This window comes from Hoplias malabaricus, chromosome 3 (assembly GCF_029633855.1).
Source record: "Hoplias malabaricus isolate fHopMal1 chromosome 3, fHopMal1.hap1, whole genome shotgun sequence".
NCBI lineage: Eukaryota > Metazoa > Chordata > Actinopteri > Characiformes > Erythrinidae > Hoplias > Hoplias malabaricus.
In genome coordinates this window covers 32882149-32909932 of record NC_089802.1, presented here as the reverse complement: position 1 = coordinate 32909932, position 27784 = coordinate 32882149, and the positions used below count along the sequence as shown (strand labels likewise).

The following is a 27784-nucleotide window of genomic DNA, read 5'->3' as shown; positions in this document are numbered from 1 at the left end:
ACTGAATAGCATTTTACATATAACTGAAGACACATCTGTATTTCTTTAATAAAGATATATTATGATAGCATGTATAAAGCCCACTCTACCCAATATATATCCTGAAAAAGAGGGCAATAAATTCTAGTGGTCTATAAAGTGTTTTTTGAATGCAACCCTTCACACGGTCATGAAAGACACTGAAGGGAAAGAGCTGAAAGACTCGCCCTTGTAGCAACTTAGAGTTAAGTACTCTGCCCAACTGCTACCTGAGAATCTGCAGCCATTCAAAACCCATTTCCTTCAGTACCAATACAGACACAAATGGAAATAAAAGACTGTTGTTTAGCCCCTCAAACCTTCACTAAGCCATTTGGATTTAGCGGATGAAACAGACTAAATTGTGGGATTTTGCTAAAAGTAAAGACGGGAGACGGGTCAACTGTATTCCAAGTGTCAGCAGGAGTGTTGCTGTTGTTGAACTGCAGATATCAAAAGTCAATCTCTCTTACACACTGTTTAATTATTATGATTGATAAAGCTGCACTGACCCTCTTTAGCATTTGCCTCGGTGATAAGCTCTTTAATCCCTTTAAACTGGACGATGCTGGGGAGGGGTGATATATTTATATATTGTGAATGCTCATTATTACTCACTACGCTCACTCTCCAACATCCAACTCGTCTGCTTTGTCATTGTGCAAAGATCAGCCAGTATCCACTCAATTCGACTCCAGAATAATTAACTTAGCGTAGGAAATTGACTTTCTGGAAAGCTATAGAGGGACGAACTGTGTTGTGTGATGAAGGATTGTCTCTGCTGACTTGAACAGATGGGGCTAGTCCCCAATCCCCCGTGCACAAACACAATGTTGGAAAATGTCTTTCTTCTTTAAATGTGGAACAATATGGAAGGGGATGAACCTGTTTGCATATTGCCCAGACATAGTTTAATACCTCCTTCTATCTTGGGACATCACTGAGCCCTAGAACTAAATCACTGTGCTAGATAAGCCATTAAAAGTGAGCTGGAAAAAGCTCATTTATAATGGAAATAGCTTTATTTTTGTACTTAAAATTGGTTTTACTCATAATATACACAAAATGGCCAAAGGTATGCAATGATCTTCTAATCTAACACATTTTTATTAATAAGGGGCATCTACTATTCTGAGCAGGCTTTAGACTAGATATTGAAACATTCCTCTGAGGATGCAATGGCATTCAGTCACATGGTTAGGTACATCACCCCAAGGAACAGTTCCACAGCTACAGACCAGTGCTGGTGGGATTTTATAACCCTCTAACCCACACTTGGCATTAGGCTAGCTAAGCGTAGGCTCAGCTACTGCAGCTGCTGCAGACTGTCCGAACTCATTTCATCCTTTTTGTTTTAGGGAGATTTTACAATTCTAAGGTGCACTAATTGTGAACATGGATGTTCAGTGAAACGAGTTAGCTGCACATGAGCCTAAGCGTACCAAGCCTAATTAAAAGGTGTGTCTAAAATATTTTATTGCATTTTTAAACTAAAACCTTCATAGACATATAACAGTGATGCCTTCAGGTAACCTAGCCCGGATGAGTATCTCCCAACAGGGATTCAGTAGCTATGTTTACATTTACACCGGTGTTTCGATATTCATCAAACTACGACCAAAACTCAAACTAAGACACGGTAATGTAAACAGAACAGTTCAATGTCACACACTGACTAGTCTTTGTCAATCTAAGCTTAGCCCAGATAAAACATGCCATTCAGGCCTGTATTGGCTGGAATATTCAAGATATATCTGGATGTGTGACTCTCTCCACTGACACTCACTGACATGCATGTGATTACAGGTTTTGACACCAAAACAAACATGAGTCACAAAAAGCAGAAGAGCTGCACTTTTTCAGATGGGGAGAGACATTACTATTTTTTTATTTCAGGAATAGACATCATGATATTTGAATAGAAGAGAGGAAAAAGGAAAGCTTATAATTTCAAAAACTATAAAAAAATTAAAGTGCACCAAAGTGCATTTTATTTTATAACCTCAGGCTATACTCCTATGTTGGTAGGCAAGATTATAGATGAACACATTTTTATACAGGTTTTGTAAATACATTTGTGTGGCCCTGCTTCTAAGTCTGGGATATTAGTCAGGGTTTTGTGCGCATGTAAATATTGTTGGCAATTTACTGGTTCAATAAAAAGTACAACCTACTTGGAGGTTCACTGCTCTTTATGTAATTGAATTGTTATGTTATTATATTATACATTTATGCATATCATAAAATGGTCTTAAAATGACAATAATATCATTTATTGCAATAATTTCTGGGACAATATATCAGTCTCATAAATAGTCTACTGTAACACACCCTTATGACCATGAGATCTTTGCTCACCTACGTCAGCCATCTCTTGCACTGAAGCAATGTAGGGGTCTTTGGTGAATTTTGGCTCGTTGTCGTTGATGTCGTGGATTTTGATGGTGAACTGCGATGGTCCTTCCAGGTCTCGGCCTGTTACCTTGTCCACAGCCTTAGCGCTGAGAGTGTAGGAGGCTTTCTCCTCGCGATCCAGCCTCCGGGTGGCATGAAGGTCGCCTGAATTTTCGTTGATTACGAAAATGGTGCCAGCTCCCTCTCCGGTAAGAACGTACTTTACAGAGCCGTCTTCTCTGTCCTTATCGGAGTGCAGCTGTGGGAGGCAGAAATATCACGCTGTTAAAAAGACTCACTGCTGCAATCACTGTGCTCCTGCAGTTTACTTAGGGTTGCATTTTGCTTCAAAAATAGTTGTTTTTTTATTTGTCGGACCACCAAGCAAGCCATTCAAGTGTAGTTAATGTCTCTAACTGACGGACTCCCTACTGTTAAAACACACATGGGTGAAATGTATTAAGGGACATCCCACACTATAAGGGCGCCATTTTAGGGACCGTACCCACTACTTCAAGACTGAATGCAGGACTAAAATACTTGCTGCAACAAAAAGGCCACAGGCACAAATCAGTTAAAAATTTATAGCTGTATGGGTGGAATCCAAGGCGGTTAATTTTCTCAGAAAAAAGGCTACAACAGGTAGCATTGCTCAGAGATTACAAGGGAATAACTAGATATACTGTAAAAAAGTACTACAGTAAAAAAAATTTAAGATTATCTACTGTTTTCTAATAAAATCTAAGGCTTTGCCCAAAGCTGTTGGTCTATTCACTATATAGTTCTGCAGTGTTTCCTCTATTTTGTAGTAGTTGTTTCTCAGAAGGCCTACTTGTGTGTTTGTACAGTTATTTTCACTGTGCAAGGTACTTTCCAGTATTCAAGAACACAAAAACCAAGAAATGTTATAGTACCCAGATGTGTATTCACCCCACATGCTAAGGATGCTTTGGTTTTTGAATTTCCTGACATGCCGCTACTACAATGCAATGCAGTAGGTAGTATATATGTTTACCTACATTTACTCAAGATGTACAAAAAATAAAAACAATGTACTGTGTTGTTTATTTGGATGATTTCCACAGATTACTCTTATGCAATGTTATTTATAAATCCGACTTCTAGAAAATTTGGGGGACACACAAAACCTGACATTTGTAATTTGTTGACTTGAATTGTAACTTGAATCATTTTTTTTTGTTTGTTTGTGTTTTTTTTTTGTTTGTTTGTTTTTTTGAAAAACTTAACTTGTTAAATATATATATTAATTTAGAAACCAATGCCTGAAACATAATAAAAGCCGGAACAGACACGTTTACCACTGGGTCACATCACCTTTTCTTTTTACTTTTTAATTATTTGGGAACTGAAGACAATATTTATTGTAGTTTTGCAAGCAGAATATTTGTTCTATAGAAGACTTGAGCTGCTCTAAAATCTGTGGTCCCTGTTGTCTGTTTTTCCTCATCATGGCAAACATTTTCAATAGATGACAGGTGTACATGAAGGAAGGCCAGTCATGCATGCGCATTTCCAGTCAGTTATCCCAAAAACAAGCTGAAATATGGACTCATCTTAACACTGACTTCGGTCAATCCCAGAAGACCTTAATCCCAGAGAATTCCCTGGCTTTTCTGCACAAATTTAGTATATGGCTACCTCTTTGGATAATACTGCTTCAGGTTACATGTCTTAATGCAACAGCGGACTGTGTTATATGACAACGATTTTCCAAGGTAATCCCAAGCCCATGTGGCTGTGTCCATCATAGTAGCATGAAGGATTCACAAACAATACCGCCGGAAGTCTCGATGGTCATACACATTCAGTAGTGTTTTCCACCCTCTGCCTTTACACATGGATATTATGAGATAAAGAACTGGTTATTGAAATTTTAAGTGAAAATGCACACTCATATGGCATTTTCTGCTTCTTTCAATTCATTACTTGAATTTAACTCATGCAAAACTTTTAGAAAAGCCATATATTCTGTTATATTTTTTTCCAGCACTATGAATTTAGCAAATATAATATATAATATAAAAAATATAAAATATAATCGTGTACAGGTGTTTTCTCTATAGAGAATTTGCACCTTTCACTTTTGAATACAACAGTACTTTAATTCTGTAGTAGTTACACTCACAAATTTAATGCATTGAGGCTGGTGTTCAACTGCAGAAGCTAATCTCCTCCTCTGTGTTCAGTTTATCTAGGCTTTTTTTTTATTATTTTTTAAATGATAATCTGGAAGCAAGTGAATAAAAAAACATAAACCTATAGGACTGAATTTATAGCAGCTGACTCAAAGTGGAGAAAATGCCTGGTACAAAAAATCAATTCCTCAGCCCCACAGCACATTGAAAATGTACTCTTGATCAATTTTCATTGAAAATACAATTACACCATTTCTAGGAAAAGTGGTAAAATCCCCTCCCCCACATTTTCTTTGTTTTCGGATGAAGACCGAAGAGAAGGAAACACTTGTAAGATTTACTGCCCCTTACATTTAGCTCTAAGTGGATTTTTATTAATGACTTGTTCTGGTTCTGAAAACGTGCTATAGGACAGACATTATATTCACTCTACCTTTAGTAATGAAAAATGGCACCATAACATGTTCTGATATCAATAGTGAGACCTTGACCATTTCAAAGACCTTGTTTGGAATCTATTTTTCTCTCTTTTTAAAAAAAAAAAAAAACCTATGTTTCAAAGTGAACTTGAACTGATCTTGAATTTCATAGACGTACTTCATTTAAAAAGAGCATTTAAAAAGTGCTATAGCCATTCTAGGACTTTTTGTCATTCTGTTAAAATTAGATATTTAGGAACTATAATCCTTGTATATTACTTACATAACTAATTAATCAGCAGATCATCATCATAGTCCATGAATATGTAGCGAACTGAGACTGTTGAAGCTAGGGCTACAGTTTGGTTCTTAGATGTCTAAAGTCTACAATAATTCTCAATAATATACAATATAAAATAATATGTTTAGCATTACAAAAACATTAATGCACTTATTCCATACAATTTTTCCCATTTGGGCTATTCCAATAAGTGGAAGTATTGTTAATATTATTTTTGTTATTATTTTGTTACTGTTGTTGCAAACCTACTTGCAACAAAACCTACTTGCCCTGCTTCACTTAAGACGAAAAACATCACCCTGTTAATCAAAAGTTTTATACCTCAATTTCACTTTGATTGCCAAGCAGAATTAAGAGATTCTTTGAAAGTGATGGAATGAGTGATAAATGGCTTTGCTATAGTTAGTACTGAGGAATTCAGAATTAGGACAGAACATGCTTTTTAGGTTCCTGTCTGGTCACAGTCTATTCATTCCCTTCAGAATACTGTCCACTAAAGCAATACAGCTCCTGTAGCTGGGTCTGTAAGAAAACAGGGTCTTTCGAGACATACATACAGCTCTGAGATATTTAGGGCAAGATGTCTGTTGAAAGTTTCACACTCTCCTGAAAGAGTCTTGTGAGTGCAGCATCCATCAGTGCTGAAAAGGAAAGAGGAAATGGGAAAGTTTTGTGTTGACAATGGTTGGGATAATAAAGGACATCGGAGGCAGCACTTCAGAGGAGAGAAATCACAGTATTTTTGGAAGCAAGCTGAGTTTAACTGGCTGAAAGCCTTTACAGAGTTTGTACATTCGCAAGCAAAGTGTAGTCCCCCTGGTCAAACTACATGTTTTTAAGTGAAAATAAGTCTAAACATTAACTACAGAGAATACACTTAAATAGTGCACTGTTACTCACAATTCATTTCTGTGTACTTGCCAAATATAACGTATGAGCAAAAGTATAGCACAAAACATATAATGTGCTATATTTCATTGACACATTATTCATTATATAACATTCAGCAGATAATTATCACACATTAAAATTTGAATGTTAAACATGGGTAAAGTCATCGTGATAACAGCAGAGACACCTTATTCATCGTTTATGATTTCATTTGTTCCAAATGAAATAACTTCATAATACAATGAACGTGTTGATGTAATTACAGTGAATTTTTATCTTGGTATATCTAACAGAGAGCTATAAAGCAGTCTGGAATTGTCAGTGTCTAAAACATATGAACAATTTTTATCTCATCCAAGATGCAGTTATTGTTTTCTGTAATACACGCTTTCTATCAAAAGCCAATTCCACATAAAGAACTCCAGCTCCTCTTCACTAAATCTTTATCTTACTCGTTAAATAACATAGGAGAGACTAACTCCTAACTAAGAGCTTGTAAACACAACTGTTACATAAAATCAACACGGCGTATCCCATTAAAAAAAAAAAAAAAAAAAAAGCATTAAAGAATATTAAAATGCCCCAGTTTCGATATGTCAACATTTAAATACATTCATGAGCATGTTAATAGCTTATACTACCACAGGCTAGATTTACACATCCGTTTCAGAACAGACAGTTTTAGGCAAAATTCATCCTTAATTGGTACAGAACTTTTAAAAATGTTCTTCACAGTCATACATCTCATTTACACTGAGATGGAAATGTCCTTTAGGAAACCATCACACTAAATAACCTTCAATGGTAATGTTATCTTAATACTGAATGGCAAATAAGTACAACACAAGGTGATCTGCAAAGGTGTCACATCATCCAACATGTAGTAGTAGGGCAATAGTGCAGATCCGATGTTGCTCTATTTATAAACAATACTGTTTAAGGGGTGTTTCTTTTTTTTATTTTTTATTTTTTATTTTTTTTGGGTTGTTCTTTGCTTTTTTTCTTCCTTGCAAGTTCTGCTTTTTGCCAGGACACTGGAACTAACACAGTTTTGGGGCTTGGGCAGGCTGGCCACAGCAGCAAAGCAAGACGGTCAGGGCTTCTTCCAGAAAGATCCTTTTTTAAAGGTCAGCAAACTGCGTAATTCATGTACCTCCTGTTCCAATGTTTCCGAATCAGCTCACTCTCTAGCAACTGTATCTCTGTTTCACTTCTCTGCTGTCTGAAAGGATTCATGCATTATACTACATGCTTTAAAACATTTCACCTCCAACAGCACTGGAAGAAAAACGGCAAGTATATCAAACCATAAAATAAAACTGCCAAACCATTGTTTAACTAAAAAATCATAAGCTTTAGTAAGTGTTTCTTTTCTTTTTTTTTTTGTCCATAAATTACTACTAGAAATGGTACACATTTGCATTTAGTATTGACTGCTATACAACATCAGCAAAGAAAAATTAATAAATAAATAAAAATGGGTTCCGGTTTATGACTCATTACATTGAATAAGACATCTTGGTGTAAATGACAGTGGACTTGTCACATGCTCATGAGTATAAAACAAGTCAAAACAATATTCAGTGATAATTTCATTTAAATAATGAGACTTGACATGACAGTATGGTGGTGTGAAATCGCTGTAACACTCTGCCTTGAGTGGAAAACTTGGCACCTTAGTACATATTATCATATATGCATTCAGTCATGTGTGTTTATGTCATGTATTTTAGAGGACACTGTCTATTCAAAATTCTCTAAACTCTATTCTATTCTCAAAAGAGAAAGGTTTTTATAAGGGGAGGAGGTTCACTATTTTTGATCAGTTTAGTCATCTTTGTTCTGTTTGTATGTTCATATTTCAAAGTTTTGAGTTTGACTAAAAGTGAGCTGAGTCTGAACCCCTAAGGTTTTTAGGTCTGTTTAAGTGGTCTGCACCGGTGCTCGAATGGCAGCATTCACAAAGCAACGGCCAATTTTGAACATGCCCATTTAGAAAGATATAAAATCTCTAATCAGTAACATAAACATCAGTAATAATAATGTGCTTTTCATTTATAGCACATTTATTCCTCTCAATGAGTAGGTTGATTTGAAATTTTACTGATACTGGAAAAGACCAAGTGCTATGTTGCCATGTGTAATTTCTACATATGGGATCTGACTGCTTCTCATACCGGATGAACATGTCCTCTGACTGAACTGGAGGAATGTTAAATGTCCATCTCCGCAGCTTCCTCTCTCTCAGAGAGAATAACACTCTTTCTCTGTTTTTCTCTGAGTGCCATTCAGAGGATAAGGAATTCAGCTTGTGTTACTGGAGTCACAGAGAAGTAGAGGAGTGACCTCTAACCTGTGAGTTCCTGAGTTGGACTGCGTTAGCGCACTTTGAGGGCTTCATTGTGCTCTAGCTTGTTTCTTCTTGACAAGGCTCCGTGTTTTGATTCTGCTGAAATCCAGCATGAGCTCAGGGGTTGACACGAAACCTTAAATGCTTTATAATAAATGACACGGACACCCGCCAGCAGCGAGCCAGACAGCAGTCAGCACAAAACGTCTTTGACGTTAGCTCTGATTCGATCAGTCTAACAGAGGGGAACGTAATCCAGCGTAGTGCAGCGTGATATTGTAAAGCAAACTTCAAAACCAGTTATCCATACTCATTATTCATGCATGGCTAACCCTTCTCAAGCTTTCAGTAACATGACTGTGTCAGTTTGTACATTGCTCTTGAACATCTGTATGATACAGGAAAAAACTGTGGAGGCTGTTCTTCTCTTAGGTGTTGAATATTTTTTGTTTGTTTTTAAGATTTGAGATTGGCGAGGCATGAAAGCTACAGCAAAACTGAAGTATGGCAGCTGCTGAAATATTCTTAATGTTGACAACGTGATTATTTAAAAAAAAAAAAAGTAATAATGAAAGAGTGACACAGGGGTCCTACAATGACTGCCATCTCTAGGTTAAACTAATGGCAATTTTCCACTGGATCGTTGGGTATGGCATAGGTCTGCTACTAATACAGACCCAGAAATATCCACACCCTGCTGGAGTGCCATGTCCATTGCACATCCATGAATGTAGGTGACGTATATCTTTTGGCGATGTGATTTCCCACATGACATTAGTGTAAACAGCAAACAAAACAGCAAGGATGCACTGATATAGGAATTCTGACAATGGCACTATACACATTTATAAAATACAGAAAGATACTCCATTTAGTTTGTTAGCTGGCACTTGCATAAACTGGTCACTGCTTTAAACTCTCTTTTTTATTAAATAGCTAATTAAATGAAATAATATATCTACTCAAACTAATAAAAATAATAATAAATGAAAGTAAATGTAAGGCAAAGTATTAAACCGGAATTAAATACCAGAATATTAATAATATAGAAATAAGAGTGCTTCAGCACTGCCTTTATGCCTCTCCACACTGTCAGAAGTGGAAGAATCTGAGCCAAACTTTTTTCGACACGTTCCTCAGTCAAATGTTTGGAACAAGATCATTGCCCAGTCTTCTTCTGGCATAAAATAAATGTGTGAACAATTATCAGTTTGAAATATCTGCAAAATCCAAGCATCAGCCTGATGCCGAAGATCTTTAAAAAATAATTAGCTGCTCACACTGATATAATTTAGATATCATCACACATCACTACAAAACAGTAGCAGCAATGAAAGAGCTTTGAGCTGATATAACTTTTACTCAGTTTGGTCTTAAGGGAAGAAGTAGAGACAAAAAGTGACTGTGAAATTTTCAGTTTCTGGGACCATGTTTCAAGTAAATGCTGTGAAATAACATGGAATGTGTTTTAGTTTCTTATACTGAATTCCAAATCTTGCTGGACATGCTCCTCAGACCAGATACTGAGAAGATCTTGTACCTCAGCATCAGACCAGTCAGAGCTTTGACTGTGGTTTTCCATTGTTAGCACCTTAAGATTGTGTCTTGTGTAGGTTTTAATGGCAGTTGTGTTTCTCTGGCTATAGTGACATTTCTGTGATGACTCAATTTAAGCAATCTGTGAATATCATTGCTTTGTCTTCGCCCATATATTCCAGCTAGGGCTTAATATTCTAAACCTCTTAGCTTTCTTATTATTACTATATTATTAGCATTACTATATTAATATATTTTTAAACTTTAAAATTGAAGGTATTGAACTGGGCAGTGCCTTGTAATAAGTGTCAGTCGGTGACAGATACTGTAAATGATGTATTTTGAAATACTGAAAATTGTTTTTTAAAAATCATATCATTGTCATTGAAACATTTTATTTTGTGATATATATTGATACTGAACTATTGTCCAGCCCTAAATCCAGCCCATTTGGTACCCTCAAAAAAGGAACAAAATGCATAATCAAAGATTTTAAAACTGTACCGAAACACACTCCCCAGTGGAAAAATACCCTAACATACTCCTGTGGCTTTCTTACTAGTGCACAATCAGAATCAGCCAAGACTGGAATCTGGAACAAGCAGAGGTGACATATTCAGGTCTTAAAAATAAGAATCTTTCCCAGAATTTTGTGTCAACTGCGCTTAGATCTCTGAGGCTGGTCTGAGAGAACAGAAAGTTGGCATGAAATCCTAAAGAGAATTTCAGACTTTACTTGTGTCAGTTATGAGAACTTGTTTTTACATTATTTGTCCAATGTTGTGAACCCTCTTTGTAATTCATTTAAGGTTCGGATATTGTGGACAGGATGTTAGCTGTGCCCTCACAGTTTGTATAATCTTCACAGAAAGGCATGAAACAAAATGAAATGCTCCGGAGCAGCTTTACATGAATTTAAATTGACTACCCTCAATGTCAAGTGCAATTCTGAGGGGTATAAACCATTAGAGGGATAGTGATGTACTGCTTACTACTCTTGTGTTCTGAAGGATAAGCAAGAATTCACACAATTTTGGCCACATATAGCATATGGTTCCAGAGCTCAGACCTCAGTCTCCCTAACCTTTATGAGTAATTATTTTAAGGTACATCCTATGAAGAATATATCATTCATTACTTAATCGCTGTCAGCTCGAATAATCACAATCAGGCTATCATTTAAGAACCACAACAAAGCTTAAGAGCAACTGAAACAAAGAAAAAGCCAACATCCTTCATAAGAGTTCATAAGAGATGTGAGCATCATGAAAATCTGCCAAGAAAATCAGCCAAATTGAAAACAGCAACTCTTTATCAGGGATATATCAGTGAGGCAGCTTCTCAAATAACACTCTAAACTGACCAAACCTATGCAAGGGAGGGAACAGCTGGTGACTCTAATTTCAGATTCTCTGCAACATCTAAGTGGACATAAGACAGTGAACATTTTTTATGAAGAAGAATCAGGTCATGTACCAACATTATTGCTGTTCTATATCAAAGACTATGTCATGGCCAGCAAGTTCATTGAGTGAAAAGGTGATTAAACCTTTTACTATCTTCTGCCAACTGAAAAGTCAGCAGTACTGCTTCAGTTATTAAGCTAAGAAATGAGCCTTGGCATTTTGAGAGCCTTCAGCTTAAGCACAGACACTCTGAGTGATGTTCCTCACTAAAGAAAATGACTAGTTGTAGCGCATAAACTCACTCTTGCAATCTTTGACACAGAGTGGTAAATGTTCCAACATGGACCAAGTATGTAATAGATTTACTGTTTGAGGCAGCAGTATTCAAATACAGAAATCCCCAATGAGTTTCATATTACAGTCCACCATGAGAAGAACTTGAACAAGAAAATACACAGCCAATTCAATGAAATGCCAAGTTGATGGTTTGAAAGAACTACACAATGTGTCCATTTTGCTCAAACTAGTGAGTAACCAGTGAGTAAGTTCATGAGCGCCACAACGCAATTGGAGACATTGTGAAAGATAAGTTTCTAAAGACCTGTTTCCAAGGACATGTAGTTAAGGATGTATCAGAGGATGCAGAGATATTGTGGCTTTAGAATTCACATATACAAGATACTGGAGGTGATGTCAGCTATGGCCATAAACTATATTTCTTTATTACTTTCTTTGTTTCACTGGCAAATGTTTTGTCACAGCGTCCACTGAAGACAGAAGGGCACATCAGCCTCCGAACTGTAGAGAGGCCATCCCTATTAATACTAAACCAAACCCCTACATTTCCCTCAAAAATCAAACAACTTATGTGTCATTGGTGAATGAATTTAAGGAATTAATTCATTAACGTGCCTCTCTGCATGATACTAATTGTTCAGGTAGCAACAGTGCTGTCAACTTGAAACCTATGCCTACAGCGTTATACTGTATCCATTTCTGCATTTTGTTTACCTTGATCCACAGTTATCCAATTAACTATATATTAACAGATTTACAGACACTCAAGTAACCTCAGCAATTTATATCTGTACTTGATTTTCAAACCGTTCTACCGGTCCTGTGGCATCAAAAATTGTTTGTGATGATATACTGAATATTCTCTTTATCTCCTAAAAGGACAATTCAACCACTGGCCTATCGCATTTACCTGGATGATTACCAGGAATTTCCTCATGTCTTCCAAAAAAATTGTATCTTTCAAAACCTGCATGAAATCTGATTTCGTATTTAGCCTTTAGTCTCATAACTAGTCTTCAGCGTTGGTGGCAGAATTCACAGTAAAGATGAGAGTGAAGATCAAACGGCTTATCTTAGTGCCTCACCAACATATGGCACTGCAGCTGGACACACTCAGCATTCCGTGAACATGCACAGTAGCACAGTAAATTTAATCTGAAGTGGTGCTGCCAGTTAGTCTGACATTTGTTCTGGCATTTGCCTGTGAAGATTTGCAGTAGTAGTTTTATACTTTGTAGATTGACGTTTGTCTAACTAAACAGTGTAAGGAAAAGAGGTCAAGTCTTAGAGCATATCCATGAGCTAATTTGTTTAGGGACCACTGATTATATTAGTAACCAAGTAATCTCCTGATTATTATGAGGGTTATTGCGTGATGTAATTTTTTTAACAAAGCCACATAGTTTCACTGAACAGAGCTGAATGTTTTTCCTACTACAATTGTTCACATACAGATTGGATGCTGTGGAGCAGCTGCATATGAGACTAAAGTCACTGTACCAAATGTCAAGTATAGGCTAAAGGGGTTTAAAGCCCTCCTGCACTGTATCAATAAAATTCAGAAGAGCTGAAGCCGTTATTGCTGCAAATGGGCACAAACTACTAATTAAAACCCTTGATTTCCGAAGAAATGTTGGAAGAGCCACGTGTCTACAAACTTTCAGCCATACAGTTCAAAGCAATTGATTCATCTGTTTACATATTTCTTAAAGAGATAAAGAAAATATAAAAGAAACCATACCTTGCCCACGTACTGTTCTTCAGTTCCGGTGTACTCCTCCAGCAGAAAAAACTGGTTCCACATCCAGCCTCGTTTGGAGCGTCTGAGTGACCGTCCCTCACCAGTCATTCCTCTGTGTTCCCAGCTTGTTCTCCTCTGAGCCCCTGTAGTCCTGAGAGTGCCTCGGACTTCATACCACAAATACAGCCACAGCAACAACAGCAGAGTAGTTCTCATTCTGTACCAGGCTCCAGCACCAAGAAATAAACCTGCTATAATAATCCACAACCCTGCTGGGAGTTGTACCGGTAACGAAACTGAAGGTAATGGTCAGAAACGGTAGTCCAGAAACACCGTCTGGTCCTCAGGAGGCACGGTCAGTCATCCATTAGCTGCAGACTTCTCCAGGTGTCATCTAAGAGAAAGGAAAAGCAATTAATCATTAGACCTTCAAATAAAAAACTGCTGAAGCTTTATATCTGATTTTATCAGCTTTAAAAAGATTTAAAAAATGGTTTTGCTGTACTGTTTATAAGGCAGGCCAAACAGGGTCATCAAGCAAATTAGCTAGGGATGCACCGATTTACAATTTTTTGGGCAGATACAATAACCGATAATTAGCACATTGGAGTACCAGGACTCAAACCCACAACCTCAAGGTCCCTGGAGCTGTGTGACTGCGACACTACCTGCTGCACCACCGTGCCACCCGGTTTATGTTTTGTTTCAATTGATCCCAATTTGTTGTTTCTATTAGTGTTAATGATAAAAAAAAGGCAGAAATATTAAAGAAATTGTTAATACAAACTTACAAGATGCTTTTCATCATTGTTGCCAGATGATCGTAATGTAAGTTAATGTACCAAGTACCAACATTTCCTACGATAATTTTTATTCACCAAAATGTAAATGGCAGCTGAGAGGGCGCAAGAGAGATGTTCTGAGTGACATTTTGTTGTTGCTGACAATAAAGACCTATTAATTTGTTCAGAGAACCGAATTTGCAGTATTAGCATTACTTCCTTGTAATTGTCTAAAGCACAGAGTACCAAAGCACAGTTGAGTGTATTTTTCCCTGCTCTAACTCATATCTGTTTCAGCTGCTGAGAGGCTTGGCAATAAGCTGATGAGTTTAATCATGTGTGATAGTGCAGGGAGAACACTGCTGTACAACACTCTGATTGCAAGGGTCAAACAACACATTCCAGACCCACCTCACTGTTAGTGTGCTCTCTGAACCATATTGTTTAGGACACTTTATTATCTTACAAAAAAAAGGACATTGAATGTAACATGAAACTAATTAGAAAATTAGTTATTATTCATACCATTCATCTATTAATTTATGAGGAAAAATGCCACAGACCTTCTTTGGATTAAGGAACAATCAATTCACAACATATGAGTCTCATGCACTAGAGTCCACATCCACAACATATGTTTGATGATTTTACTGCACAAAAATGTGTGCAGAAAATAGTTAAATTATTAATATGCAGATTGGCTATATAGGGAAAAAAAATCCCTCTCCTGCAGTAGAGTTAGGTATATGATGATCCAGGGCAGAGGAACTGACCCTGAGAGCCATATGATCTCTATATGTGTTTGTTCAAACCTTGTACAACATGACCTGAGCTCATGCTCCCAACAAAAAAGAACCCTCATTAGTGAAATTGGCTGAGGTCACTCTATGACGATGATTTGCAATTGAAATTGAGGGTAAAGCACACATTAGCCCAGGGTCTGAAAGCCCCTCCTATGCAGACATATTCATATTATTTCTGATGGAACATGTTCTGAAAGCACACACCTGACTGCACATGGAGAGCAAGTGCTCACAGAGTGCACTTTGAAAGCAGGGGGAGTGACAGGCTCTTAAAAAGGGATTCTTCAGTATAGACAATGGTTATAAATAGTATCATGACAATGGCAGTGTAAATGTAAGTATTCACTAAATTTTCAGATCAAAATGGCCAGAAGACATTATATTTTATGGCCCTTCAACGTGTCAAAATCCCAGACGTTACAAACTAACTTTATAGTAATAAAAACAGGAAATAATGGTTATGAGCACTGTCTGTTCCAGTCGTGTTTCACTCATCTCAGACATGTTCAAGACATGTTTGAGACACCTTGTGCAAACTATTTTGGTTTGATCCAAGCTCAATACACAGAGCACAGTGAAACAACAGAAGCATAAAGGAACATTCAAGGGACATTAGGGAGCCACCAATGTGTAACATCCACCTGGATGATGCGATGTGACAGCAGCTAATCTGCGCCAGTACGTTCACCACTTACCAGCTATTTGGCAGAGAGATGACATTCGGCAGAGAGAGTGCAAGGCAGGGAACACACCCTGGACAGACTGCCAGTCCATCACAGGGCATCACACATTCATCTAGTCTTTCACACACTCACACCTGTGGACACCTTCAGTCAGTCCTCCTACCAACAAGTGTTTTTTTGATTGCTGGAGGAAACCCATGTAGACACAGGGATAACACCCCATAATGCTCACAGACCCAGGGCCTGGATTGAACCCAGGGCCTAGTAACACCTTAAAGTCCCAGATGCCAGAGCCAAAGTACAAAGAGCAAAGAAGAGTAGCTGAAGTTTACTTCTCATTGGCCTGCATTGTTTTCCCATTTCCCACTCCACCGGGGTGTAGTTGTTACATCCGTGTGCATAGTCTGCAGCATTTAAGGTGGAATGGAACTTCACCAGATTGTCACTCCTGTCCTTATTGAAGTCATTTACTTGGATTACTGTTGTCGGGGCGTTGGATTTTGTGGCGCATGCTTCATGGTAATAATTCTGGGATATTTATTTGGTATGTTTTGTCAGCATTTTCAGTTTATTTTATCCGGTTCTGGTTGAATGAGTCCTGAAGTCAGGTTCTAGCCAATATTTTTCATTGTAAATTTCATTACTGCATACAATTGTTATGAGTTTTTCTCATGTATTAAAGGAGCATCATGTTCAGAATCATCAGAAAAATCGACTAGACAATATCAACATTATCAACTGGAGGAAACGGGAATGAAAGAGGAAGGGTTTAAGCTGAGCTTTAAAGGGAAAGAGATTGTGGTAATGAGTTCCATCATTAAGGGGCCATAAGAACTCAAAGAATCCTCAAATGCTTCAATAGTTTTTTGCAGTGTAGAAAAAAATGTGCTCTTTATGACTTTTTCAGCACAATGTGTGGAAGTTCATAAAAATGTTTAAAAGCACCATCCATTGAAGTGTTTCTTCTTTGGTACTACTCCAAAAAACCATTTATAGCTAATTTATTTGTAAAAGTGCATGAAAAAGTTGTAAAATGTGCCTATTCAGTCAAAATCACACTGTTAATCATAATTGATCTCTACTAATAATCAACAGCAGTGCACTGCATTGTATATGCAACCATTGTCAACATCAATTCTTATTTTGACAGTTATTATTTGTATAAACTCCACAATGAAAGACCAGTTTATATTTCTTTAAAAAGCTTCTAAATATCATTCTCAGCTGTTCTTAAAAGTCGACATTTATTTTTAAGTTATTTTCATTTATAAGAATCTTTTTTCTAAAGCCATAAAGCATTAATCTTCCGTCTTCTGTTCAGGTGGACAGTAGAAGGATAATTTGTCCTTGTCAAGGTTAAAATATGTTCAGTTCATTTCTTTAGGGAGAGAAGCTGATACATTAGTATGAACAAGAATCCACTAATAGTCTTTACTTAACGTGAACATGACGTCCCCGCAAGGCTTTGCATTCAGTTAATGAATTGTATTTGCACAGTCGTGTGCCAAAATTAGGCCAGAGGTGTATTTTTATGAGTTTTGAAATGGCAAATCAATGCAGACCATCCCTTTTTCAAAACATCCTTTAACCATCCGTATCATTACAAAAACTGACTACAGAGCTGCTAGTGGAATTTTTAAAAGGATGACCTTTGTCAGTGCAAGCCTTGTGAACAAGCCTAAAATGGATATTAATTTAGTGTTTCAAAAAAAAAAGTGGAAATATATTTCTCTTACCATTATAGACAAAGCCTATAAATGATATGTTGATATGTGGTGAAATCAAATTTTTTTTTTGCCATTGTTTTTTTTTTTTTTTGAGCAAGAGCAGTCCACTGAAACTGATTTGGTTTTACCTTGCTGCTGCACTGAGAATTCAAGTGTATTTGACTTAGGATTGTTAACATGTTAACAGTTCTCTGGGGTCTTGATGAAATGTCTGTTACATGCTTTGGTCAATATACCACAAGGATCAAACCCGACAGAAGCGTTCTCCCCGTCTAAACCGCCTTGCTCAGAAAGGCCGGTTTCAGCAGCTGTTCCTTTAAATGAGAATGAGCCACAGCTGACTTCAGTGTTGAGCACCCAGGAAATGAGCAAATCCTAATTGTCATTTTCTCAGTACTTTCTTTTTTGTATTTTGTTCAATTTAAACTCATCTTTTCATTTTCACATAAAACATATCCAGCCCTTTGATTGGAGTAAAGGAGGTGGGACCATTCTAAAATCACACTCGATATCAGAAGCAGCATAAAACCAGCCCATGTTTCTGTCTTAAGCAGACCACAGGTCTTATATTCCAGCTTGTGGTTTTGGTAGGCTATTTCACAGTTTGTGGTTTTAATGTATTATATATATATATATATATATATATATATATATATATATATATATATATATATTTTTTTTTTCCCCAAATATTTCTGCTTTAAGTTACTTATATTAGAGAAAAATGCTAATTTACAACCCGTCTGCAATTGTCATACTACTGTCTGAAAATAGTTCTTCAAATTATAGTATTGAGCAGAATACATAATCAGCCACACTTTGAATATGAAAAGGCATTAGTTGAGGGCACAGTGGTCAAATACTAATAAAATGGCATATTATTTCATATAACATGGTAAAGGTTTACATCCCCAATCATATCCTACAGTGACTTGGCATCAGGCTTTAGCAGTGGAGTCGTCATTCAGCTTGTTTCAAAGCTACAATAACAAGACTATACACATCAAAGAGAAGAGGTTTATTTCAACACTGCAACACCTACCCTGTTAAGCGTGCGTCAGACACAATTTGTACCCAGGTGCAGCCAACATACCAGAGTGAAAATCAGACAGCTGACATGTAAAGTGCACAGAAAATTCACCCAAATAAAAAAAAAACTTATCATCAAACTGTAAAACGTACACTCACTGGCAGTTTATCAGTGTTTTGAGGACTGAGCTTGGATTATACTACCTTACCTTAGAGATAAATCTATCAGGTCTCCTTAGTGGTTAGTCTAGGTGTGGGCTATCAGGAGATGAGTAGCAACATGCATGTTCAATCTCCAGTGATATCTCTGCCATCCGAGGCCAGGAGCCCAAGAGAATGTAATTGTCCTGTATCTCTGGGTGGGAAAGGCAAAGTACCACTCGCTCAGCGCAACAGGAGCCAATGCAGACTTCTCTTGTGCTGGGTAGGTAACACAATTGGCAGTTAGTGTTCTCCTTCAAGCGTATTGAGCACTAATGACACTGTATTGGCATCGGTTTGCATCAGCCAGCAATGGGTGGCGTCACATGTCTCAAAGGGTTCTAGCTTTTGTCACTGACTATATTGAGAAAAACACTGGGTAAAGAAACACTGCCTTCATTTTAAAAAAGCCACAAATGTAAATTTTAATTTAAATTACAAACAAGGTTAGTGAATGTTATGCAGATTTTTTGTCTCCTCAAGGCTTTCCAGAAGGAGATGTCTGACAATGCAGGCTCATCTTCTGACTCCAGGCCTGGTCAGGCCAACGATTTTACAACCGAAAGTAGCTCTGTGGTTAAAATCAGAATTGTTGACGATGGCACACACAAAAAAAAGCTTTAACGTAAGCACTATGAGGTTAGTTTGAAGACCACACAGTGAGAAAGTCTTAACGGTCCACTCTAACTCTGACAAAAGACACTGTATAGCAAACAGCCTGGGGGAATGTAAAGAAAAGGGACAGAAGCAACATTCCTGGTTTGAGTGAATTATGCCATCCATTGGTATTGAGGTCAAGCAGCAGGACAAGGGAAGAGTCTGGCATCGCTGCTGGCAGCTTCTACAAGAAACACAGAAAAATGACTCATGCACAACAACACAGAGCATTCAGGGGCAGACTTGAGACTTGTCCAGCTGGTCTTGTTAAAGGCTGGTGGCTTTCCATCCTTACATAAAGCTATTTAGCTCTGTTGGCTTAGTGGTTTGCTTCTAGAGGAGTGCTGTATGAGTGTTGATATCAGTATCGCTAGTGATGCACCGATAATATCTCCCGATAAGAACGCCACTGCTCAGGGTATTGACCCATACTCAGTAACAATATCAGTGATCCGTTATGGTGTTCAATGTTATTGTTTTAGAAGCTTTATAAAATTGCACTGTATATTACATTAATTAAAATATAATGCACTGAGATTGAATACGTATAAAATGTGAACGGGTGATCTTCATCCAATCCATCAGTTACATCATAATGATAGGCTATATATTAGACATAAACGGCTTCTATATTTATTTTATGTTGAAACCTAAATCGTTAGCACAGATGTATCATTACACCAGTTACACCCAATAACTGAATAGCTGTTGCAATCCTCTTAAAATTTAAAGTGTTATGAAATCATAACAAGAGTAGTGTAGATTTAAATTTTAAGATACACACCGAACAACCAGCTTGTAGTAGGTGTGTCTAATAGTATGTGCACTCATAGCAGCACAATACACAGTAACACTAATGATCTACCACCCAAATAATACATATAGAGCCAAGGGAGTGGTTTAATGTTATGGCTGATCAGTTTATACACCATCATTAATTGTTTTTCTTTCTCTAGGATGTCACATATGGTGAAATTGTCTTCAAATATTGTGTTGTTCCTTTTTTTCATAAAGCCTACTTTCATCCTCTTTCTGTCTCCCCTTTCTTCTTTTCCTCCCTTGTTGTGTTCCCCATTCAGTATTTTGTTCTCTGTAGACATCCCTCTCTCTCTCTCATTTTCCCCTTTTCTTCCTCTCTCTCTCTCTCTCTCTCTCTCTCTCTATATATATATATATATATATATATATATTCTCTTTCCATTCCTCTCTCCTCTTTCAGCACCCCTCCCCTCTCCATCACTCTGTCCCTCATGACTATTTTAAAGATACTTGAAATTTGAATACGGTAGGAAAATGCGAAATGTAATTGCTTCAGACACACATCTGTTCATCTATGAATACATATTTACAGTATGAATCCTGCCTGCCGCAGTTCACCATATATATACGTTAACCCTTCAGTGTTGAGGCAAAAAGCAGATGCTTCTTAATCAAGTCTTCTCCTGGAATAACTCTACGTTTCAATTAAGACTGGATATTTTCCTCCTCTGGCAACTTCAGTTCAATAGACACTGAACGATCACTGGATTAGGAACACTTACCATATATCTACATTCATTGTCCATTTATTGACAATGCAGTGTGCCTTTGTGTCCACACACTGTCCACTCTATCAGGCACTCCTACCTCGTTTTTTCACCCTGTTTGTGTTGGTTTACCAATGGACACAGGATGATGTCGACCAGATGTATTTGGACTAAATGTCCAGATGTATTTGGATTTAGTGGACTAAATCCAGCAGTGACAATGAGGTGTTGAAAAACTCCAGCAGCACTGCTGTGTCTGGTCCATTCCTATCAGCACAGCACACAATAACATACCACCACCACATCCATGTCACGGAAGCACTACCTGTTCTCTTGTGGTCCACTGGAGAAAAGGGTGGAAGGGGGCTAACCAAGTATAAAGGAACTGATAGACTACAATTTGTTATTTTAGAACTACAAAGAGCTTCTGCGTGGTCAGTGGAGCTGATAAAATGGACAATGAGTTTAGATACAAGGTAGGTATTCAGTGATTGCTCAGTGTATTTCAATATTTTTTTATCCTCTTGTGTAAAAGGTCAATTGCATTTTAGTTAAAAAACTAGGAGGCAGTGCTTTTCCAACACAAAAAAAATGTGTTGTATTACGTTTCCCCACCAATAACTGGATGTGTGCTCCACACAGTATTAATTTAGTACATCTTTACACCTTAAAATAAACATCCTAATTTTATCAGCCAACGCTAGAAAGCAAATGTAAGCCTACAATGTTACCACATATAGTGTGGCAGGCGAGTATGGCTGGGTGAATGTTTGACAACAGGGTAAACACATCGGGAGTAAACAAACTGTTTTGAGTGCTTTTAAATATGTAACAGCAATGTAAACTAAAAGAACTTGACTATTAGATATAATCAAGGTCTATTCAAGGGTTCTACCAGTGGAAGCATAAAACACACACACACACACTCTCTGTATGTAATGTCATGATTAATAACTGTGCAATATTTCCTGAAAGCTACAAATCAATCACAACCCTTAACTTGCCTTATTTACTGCTTTATGCCTTCCAGTCGACCACACACTGCTGTACTCCTGCAGCTACACTGATCCATTCTGTAGTTAAACCCATGCACAGTGCGGAGAGTCGTGAGGATTCAGTCGAACAGCGGATAGAAACATACATCACTGCTCTTTTAGCTTCTGCTCTCCTTCTCTAACAAGACGACAGGCCAGAAAGCCGGGCGCCCTGTTGCAGTCGGCGCGCAACAGACCTCCATGGCAGCTGAGAAAAAAAGCCCCCAGGGGGCAATTAAAAGTGAGAGAGGAGAATGTCAGCCCTGGGGTGAGCAAGCAAAGGAGGAGGGGGAGTTAGGTACACGGTAACCTTTCACAGCTCCAGACTGAGGAAGTCTAAGAGAGCGCTAATGTGTGACAGTGTCAATGACAGGTTGTACAGCGATGCCTCCGTGCACCTCCCCCTTGCGTTATTAACACCACCGCACTGTCTGCCTTAAAACCCAGCAGCTTCCTCCTCTGTCTGTCCGCGCTTCTCAAAACAGACAAACTCATGTACGGATCAATCAACACTGACAGCTGAAGTTGCGTCATCATTTTGTCATTGGTGTCATGTCCGTAACGATAGAAATCCTGGGATGAAGCGATGTTTCTCTATTACATAGATTTGAATGGAAAATCTGTTTACTGTTCAGCCATCGCAGTTCTGACAGTTCCCATAAATCAACATGTTGTTCATCAGGCGCAAACTAAATGAAGTGAAACTCGGCTCCGATTTCATGTTGTCTCAGATCTCTGGGTGTAGGCTTTATATTGTATTATTATTAGGGATGTCCCGATTCGATCTCAAAGATCGGTATCGCAGCTGATTGCTGCCTTATTTTGTGTATCTTATGATCTGTATTGGCTTTATTGAGTTTGATTAAGTCAGATCCTCCATTTCCTCTAGGCGACAGGCTCATAATTCCTCCCACTTCTGTAGCACGATTTTTAAATGTTGTTGTGATCTGACTCTGCTGGCCACCATAGCAGAGGCTACAATACTCTTCTTTCTGAGTATTCTGCACAAACGCACAATCCCGCAAGTCGGATTCAGAGCTGGAGCGTGAGGGGACGTGATTAGAGTGGCCGACCCTCGCATATTTGGACACTAAATGTATTTTTGAGGTTAGACAGTTAAGACCATGATTTGTTTGGGACATGCTGCTCTCCCTCAGCCGCAGGGAGTGGCAGATACTCCACAGCTCTTAAACAGAGAATACACTTCTCATTGGTTGTTACTTTTATTTAGCCAATCAGCAGCCAGAGTTAGTTGTCCGTCATTTAGTGCTGCAGCCAATGGAGTCACAGACCCACCTACAAGGGTTATATATACTGTGTGCATATTTACTATTTTTATTGTATAGTAATGAACATTTGGTGTATTCTGTGTGTATTTTTTAGAAGAATGTCCTTTAAAAACTGTAAAAGTGTAATATGTATAATATTTTATAACGTGCTAATTATTGAGACTGATCACTATACTGAAAATTATTCTAATATCTTTTTTGATCATACCTCCCAGCTCTTTTAATTTGGTACTTTGAAAATGACTAACTTTGCTGCCCAAACCTAGTCTGCAGTAGACCAACCCTTACCAAAACTATAACTATACTCTATACACCTGAATGGCATGTTCATGGTGTAAATTGGTTATATTTATCAAAAGGCAATGCGTCTGCTTTTATAACACATTTCAAATAACATTTTTCAAAAGGTTTTCTTCTAAATCCTGTAAAAGGCCCAGTCAGCTCCTTTACAAAAGCAAGCCTTCCAGTTAACAGTATATATAATTATATCCATATAAGCTCACACAAATTTTACCCGTTCGAGTACTTGCACAATTTAAAATACCATCATTAGCTAACTACATTATTACGTGCAAAGAAGTCAACTTATTATATTCATTTTAATTTGCCAATACACTTATATAGCACCCTTCTAGAAACCCAAGGACACTTTACAATCAACACGACACAGAACACCATTTCGTTCAACATTCAATCCGCACACACTGGTGAGAAGCGGCAGTTAAACACGTACAGCATGCTCTCAACCAGGAATGACCTGGAGGACTGCATTGGATTCTAGGGTTTCACCCAGGATAGAGCACCAATCCATAAATGGGCATATACATCTTCACTCACACACATACATACATACATTAATTCACATACACACTCATTCACTCACACACCAGGACAGTAATTAGAGAAGCCAATACACCTAACCTCCATGTTTTGTTTTTTTTTACTTTAGGACATGAACATGCTAGCCACTAAACAATTGTGCCATCCAAATAAACTTATGTGGCAAATAAACTGTATGGTAAACGTTATCACCATCTATACTTTTCTTTATTGTTTGTTTTGTACAAACGTTGTTTTCTAAACGTTTTTTTCTAAAATGGTTCTAAATCCAGGGATTTTGAAGGCTGTAAAATGTCCAAAATCCCATTATAGCTAAAGGTTGCCAATAATAAAAAGTCAACTGATTTCAAAGTTTACCAGTGTACTATAGATTTTGGATCACTTTAAATGTACACCCTGACATTTTCTTTAGACATGCCAGAATGTACATACTGCAGATGTAGAAATTCCCTTTTGCACACACTCCCCCTGCAGAGCAAAGACATTTTTGCATGTTTACAAGTATAAGCCTAGACGAGATGATGTCTCCAGAGGCTTTTTGGTCTGGGATGTTCAAGGCTGATTCAATTACAATAAAACTTTAGACCAGGCAACAATGGGCCCTTATAATGGACCCTTATTGGCCCTGAACTATTACTTACTGAGTCATGCTCCCTGCCAAGGCACTTAGATACATTTACTCCAGCACAGCTGCCTTAAAGCCTGCTATAGGTCATTTAAAGTCTATCCATGACAAATACTCTATTTGGGGGATATTTCCATTATAATAAATATGCTAAACAAAGCAAAAACATAGAAGTGTGTAAATACAGAAAGAGAACCGCCATTACACTAAGAGCTTTTTCACACATGAAAGTCCGAACCAAAGTCTAAACAGATTCATTTCTGCTATTTATATTTTAGTCAGGTGTGTTTTTGGACATAGCCAGTGCAATGAGTTTCAACCATTTAAGGTGGAATCGAAAATGCAAATAAGGGAACTGGTAAATAAGTAGACTAAGCACTGCATACACAAACACTGCGTGTTTGTGTTTTATAGAAGCTTTGAGGTTGATCTGAGCCATAAATATGTAGTAGTAGTAAATAATACATAGTAAAAAAGAATCTGTTCATTCAGACTTATGGTCCACTACAAGCCAATCAATGTCAAGTATGATGAGACACAGCACATGAATGTGATGTCTACAGGACATCAAAACTCTTAACTGCAGTTTAAAATCAAAACTTGCTCGATTTAATGTATACAGTGTAACAAGATTTTAATCTGTAATTAATCTGTAATTAATCAGGTAATATGTGAAAACGCCATAACAAAATGACTGACAGGACTAAGACAAAAACACTGGGCTTTTAAACAAAAAAAGAACATAGAACCCCTGTGAGGTCTGTCTTATGACCAATGATACCTCACATGTTCTGGGCATGGCTAGGGCAAGGAACAAAAGGAGGCATGTGAACCAAAAAAAAGAGCATAAGGAACAGTCCAGGACACCGATCTCTGTGATGAGCCAAGTACCTACTGTGATAAGTAGCTAGGACTAGGTTATTCTGATAGTCTTCTGATAAGCAGCAATACAATTTTATGGCTGTATATGGCGCCAGAATGATGGCACTGTATCACTAGATATATATATATCAATTAATGTACAGTAATGTTTTCCCACCCATTTATTATGTCTATTGTAACAAACATTATAGCCAATTAAAACACAATAATTCCAATAATAAAATGCCTGTGTTCTTTTCTGTAAAGATTACACTAATAAATAAATACTGAAACCTCAGGAAAAAAAGGCAACTCTGTTGATGTTGAGGCCAATTTTTACATTCTGCTCATCCCTTGAGGAAGTAAACAAGCGTAAGAGTGTGTAATCTGTGCATGAACAGGAGAAAGTGGCTTGCAGGCTTGTCACATCCTGCATGCTCTGCTTCATTCACCCCTTCAGCCAGAAGAATTTAAAGTAGCGTGCTCACGGCACTTTCTAAGCTTTTAATTTCTTGAGGATTGTATCGCTGCGACATTAAAGAAATGGTTTGGTAGGAAATCAAATTTACTCAGTTCTTCTCTTACCCTAGATATACTCAGTCAACCAAGACGTGTGTGGTCAAACTTTTACTTCTTCACTCCAGCTCTGTAGCCACGAGGCTAATATTACTAAGAAACAATAGAAGTCAACAGTTACCAAAATCGTGTCTTAAAGCAAAAATATAAAAAAAAATACAAAACATTTTATAAACAAAAGAACAAGGATAACAAAAGAAAAATGTCAGCAACATGTTATTTATAAAAGGAAACAAAAGAAATTGCGATTATAATGTGGTGTTCACAAGTATGCACAATGTGTGCAACTGAAGGGGAGTCAGAATTCAGAGAAGCATCTGTTGTCTAGAGTGCCTTTAACAGATGAGACATGATGGAACTGATTAGTAAACAACTCATGCTAACAGGCTAGTTACTGAGCACAAGTTTGATATTTCAAAAGGGGCATGGCTTAAATTATGCATGCACAAATGACATAAGTACAGTTTAATCATATTACATATGTAGGGTATTGAGTCTTGCCTAAAAACCCATGTTGATGTAGAGTGGTTTTCCTGCCCGAGCTAGGAATCAAACACATATCTGATGTGTGGAGGAAGGCTTTATACATATTATACCCACTGCTTTGCTTACCATAACTTTTAAGGGCTGTAATTTTTGGGGCTTATTTTGTTATTGGAATTTTAATTAAATGGAATATCTACGATTGTAGAGAAATGCAGTTGTAAGCTCGGCATCTTTTATGGTGGAGCGGTACATCTGAAGGAAAATAACAACTGTTGTTTGTATGTGGCTGAAGTTTAATATGTCTGTTCACTGTTTAAATTACCACATTATTAAACTCATTAGTAACTCAAGTTGTTTAGTTTTGTAGCACTTTCGGGAATGCAGTTAGTCGTCTCTCAGGTTTAAAGACATTTCCACCTTAAGTGATCAGAAACAGCAAATAATAACTAATTATTACCCAACCATGGAGCAAGAATAGAGCAATGCTCATCTTGGTTCGTGCTTTTTAATGTTTGTTCTCTCCTTTGCCTCTGCCATGAACAGAGAGAGAGAAAGAATAGCATACCGGACTGAGACAGTTTGTTTTTTTACCCATTTACAGACACAGAGGCTTCGTAAACGCATTAAACCTGTTTCGAGCATGAAAACAGACTGGAGAGCTAGCAAATGTTGAGGAAACATCCTCTGAATTTTATAAAAAGTTTTTTTTTACTTATTTACTGTATGTTACTGTTTATTGCTCAGTTGCTGTTTATACACCCACTGTTACTGTAAAAAATATGCAACTTGACTGATAGTCTGAAACAACCCAGTTTATGCACCCAAAACTAATAGCTGAATTCACACTTTAACACCAGAGAAAGAAACGTACAAAACACATTCATACAAACACAATTAACCTTTAATGTGTACAGCATACATCGACTGGGGTGTTCCTGCTATAATGTGTCACACATCTGATGCTCCAGAGCTCGCTGCAAACTCCATTACCCAGCATTCTCGCTTGAATGCACCCAAAATTACCAAATAAATCACCATGTTTCACAAGCTCCCTTTCCGACCCAACTCTCATTACAACTCGCAGAGCTATCACTCAAACAAACTCGCTGCCTACGCACACACAGCCAAAACTGTGCTAGTTTACAGTTCTTTCACT

General features: G+C 37.6%; 1 protein-coding gene across 11 annotated transcripts in view; it reads right to left on the bottom strand.

The window, feature by feature from the left end:
• Positions 1 to 27784, bottom strand: part of LOC136691143 (cadherin-10-like) — an 84211-nt gene that overhangs the window by 24132 nt on the left and 32295 nt on the right. For all 11 annotated transcript variants that reach the window (XR_010801846.1, XR_010801842.1, XR_010801845.1 and 8 more), the window contains 2 exons: positions 13510 to 13903; positions 2377 to 2671 (listed from right to left, as the gene is read on the bottom strand). Coding sequence is in view for 2 of the 11 variants with exons in the window: in XM_066663492.1 (XP_066519589.1) it covers positions 2377 to 2671; positions 13510 to 13725 (511 nt within the window). In the remaining 9 variants the exon portion in view is untranslated. The remainder of the gene's footprint in view (positions 1 to 2376; positions 2672 to 13509; positions 13904 to 27784) is intronic.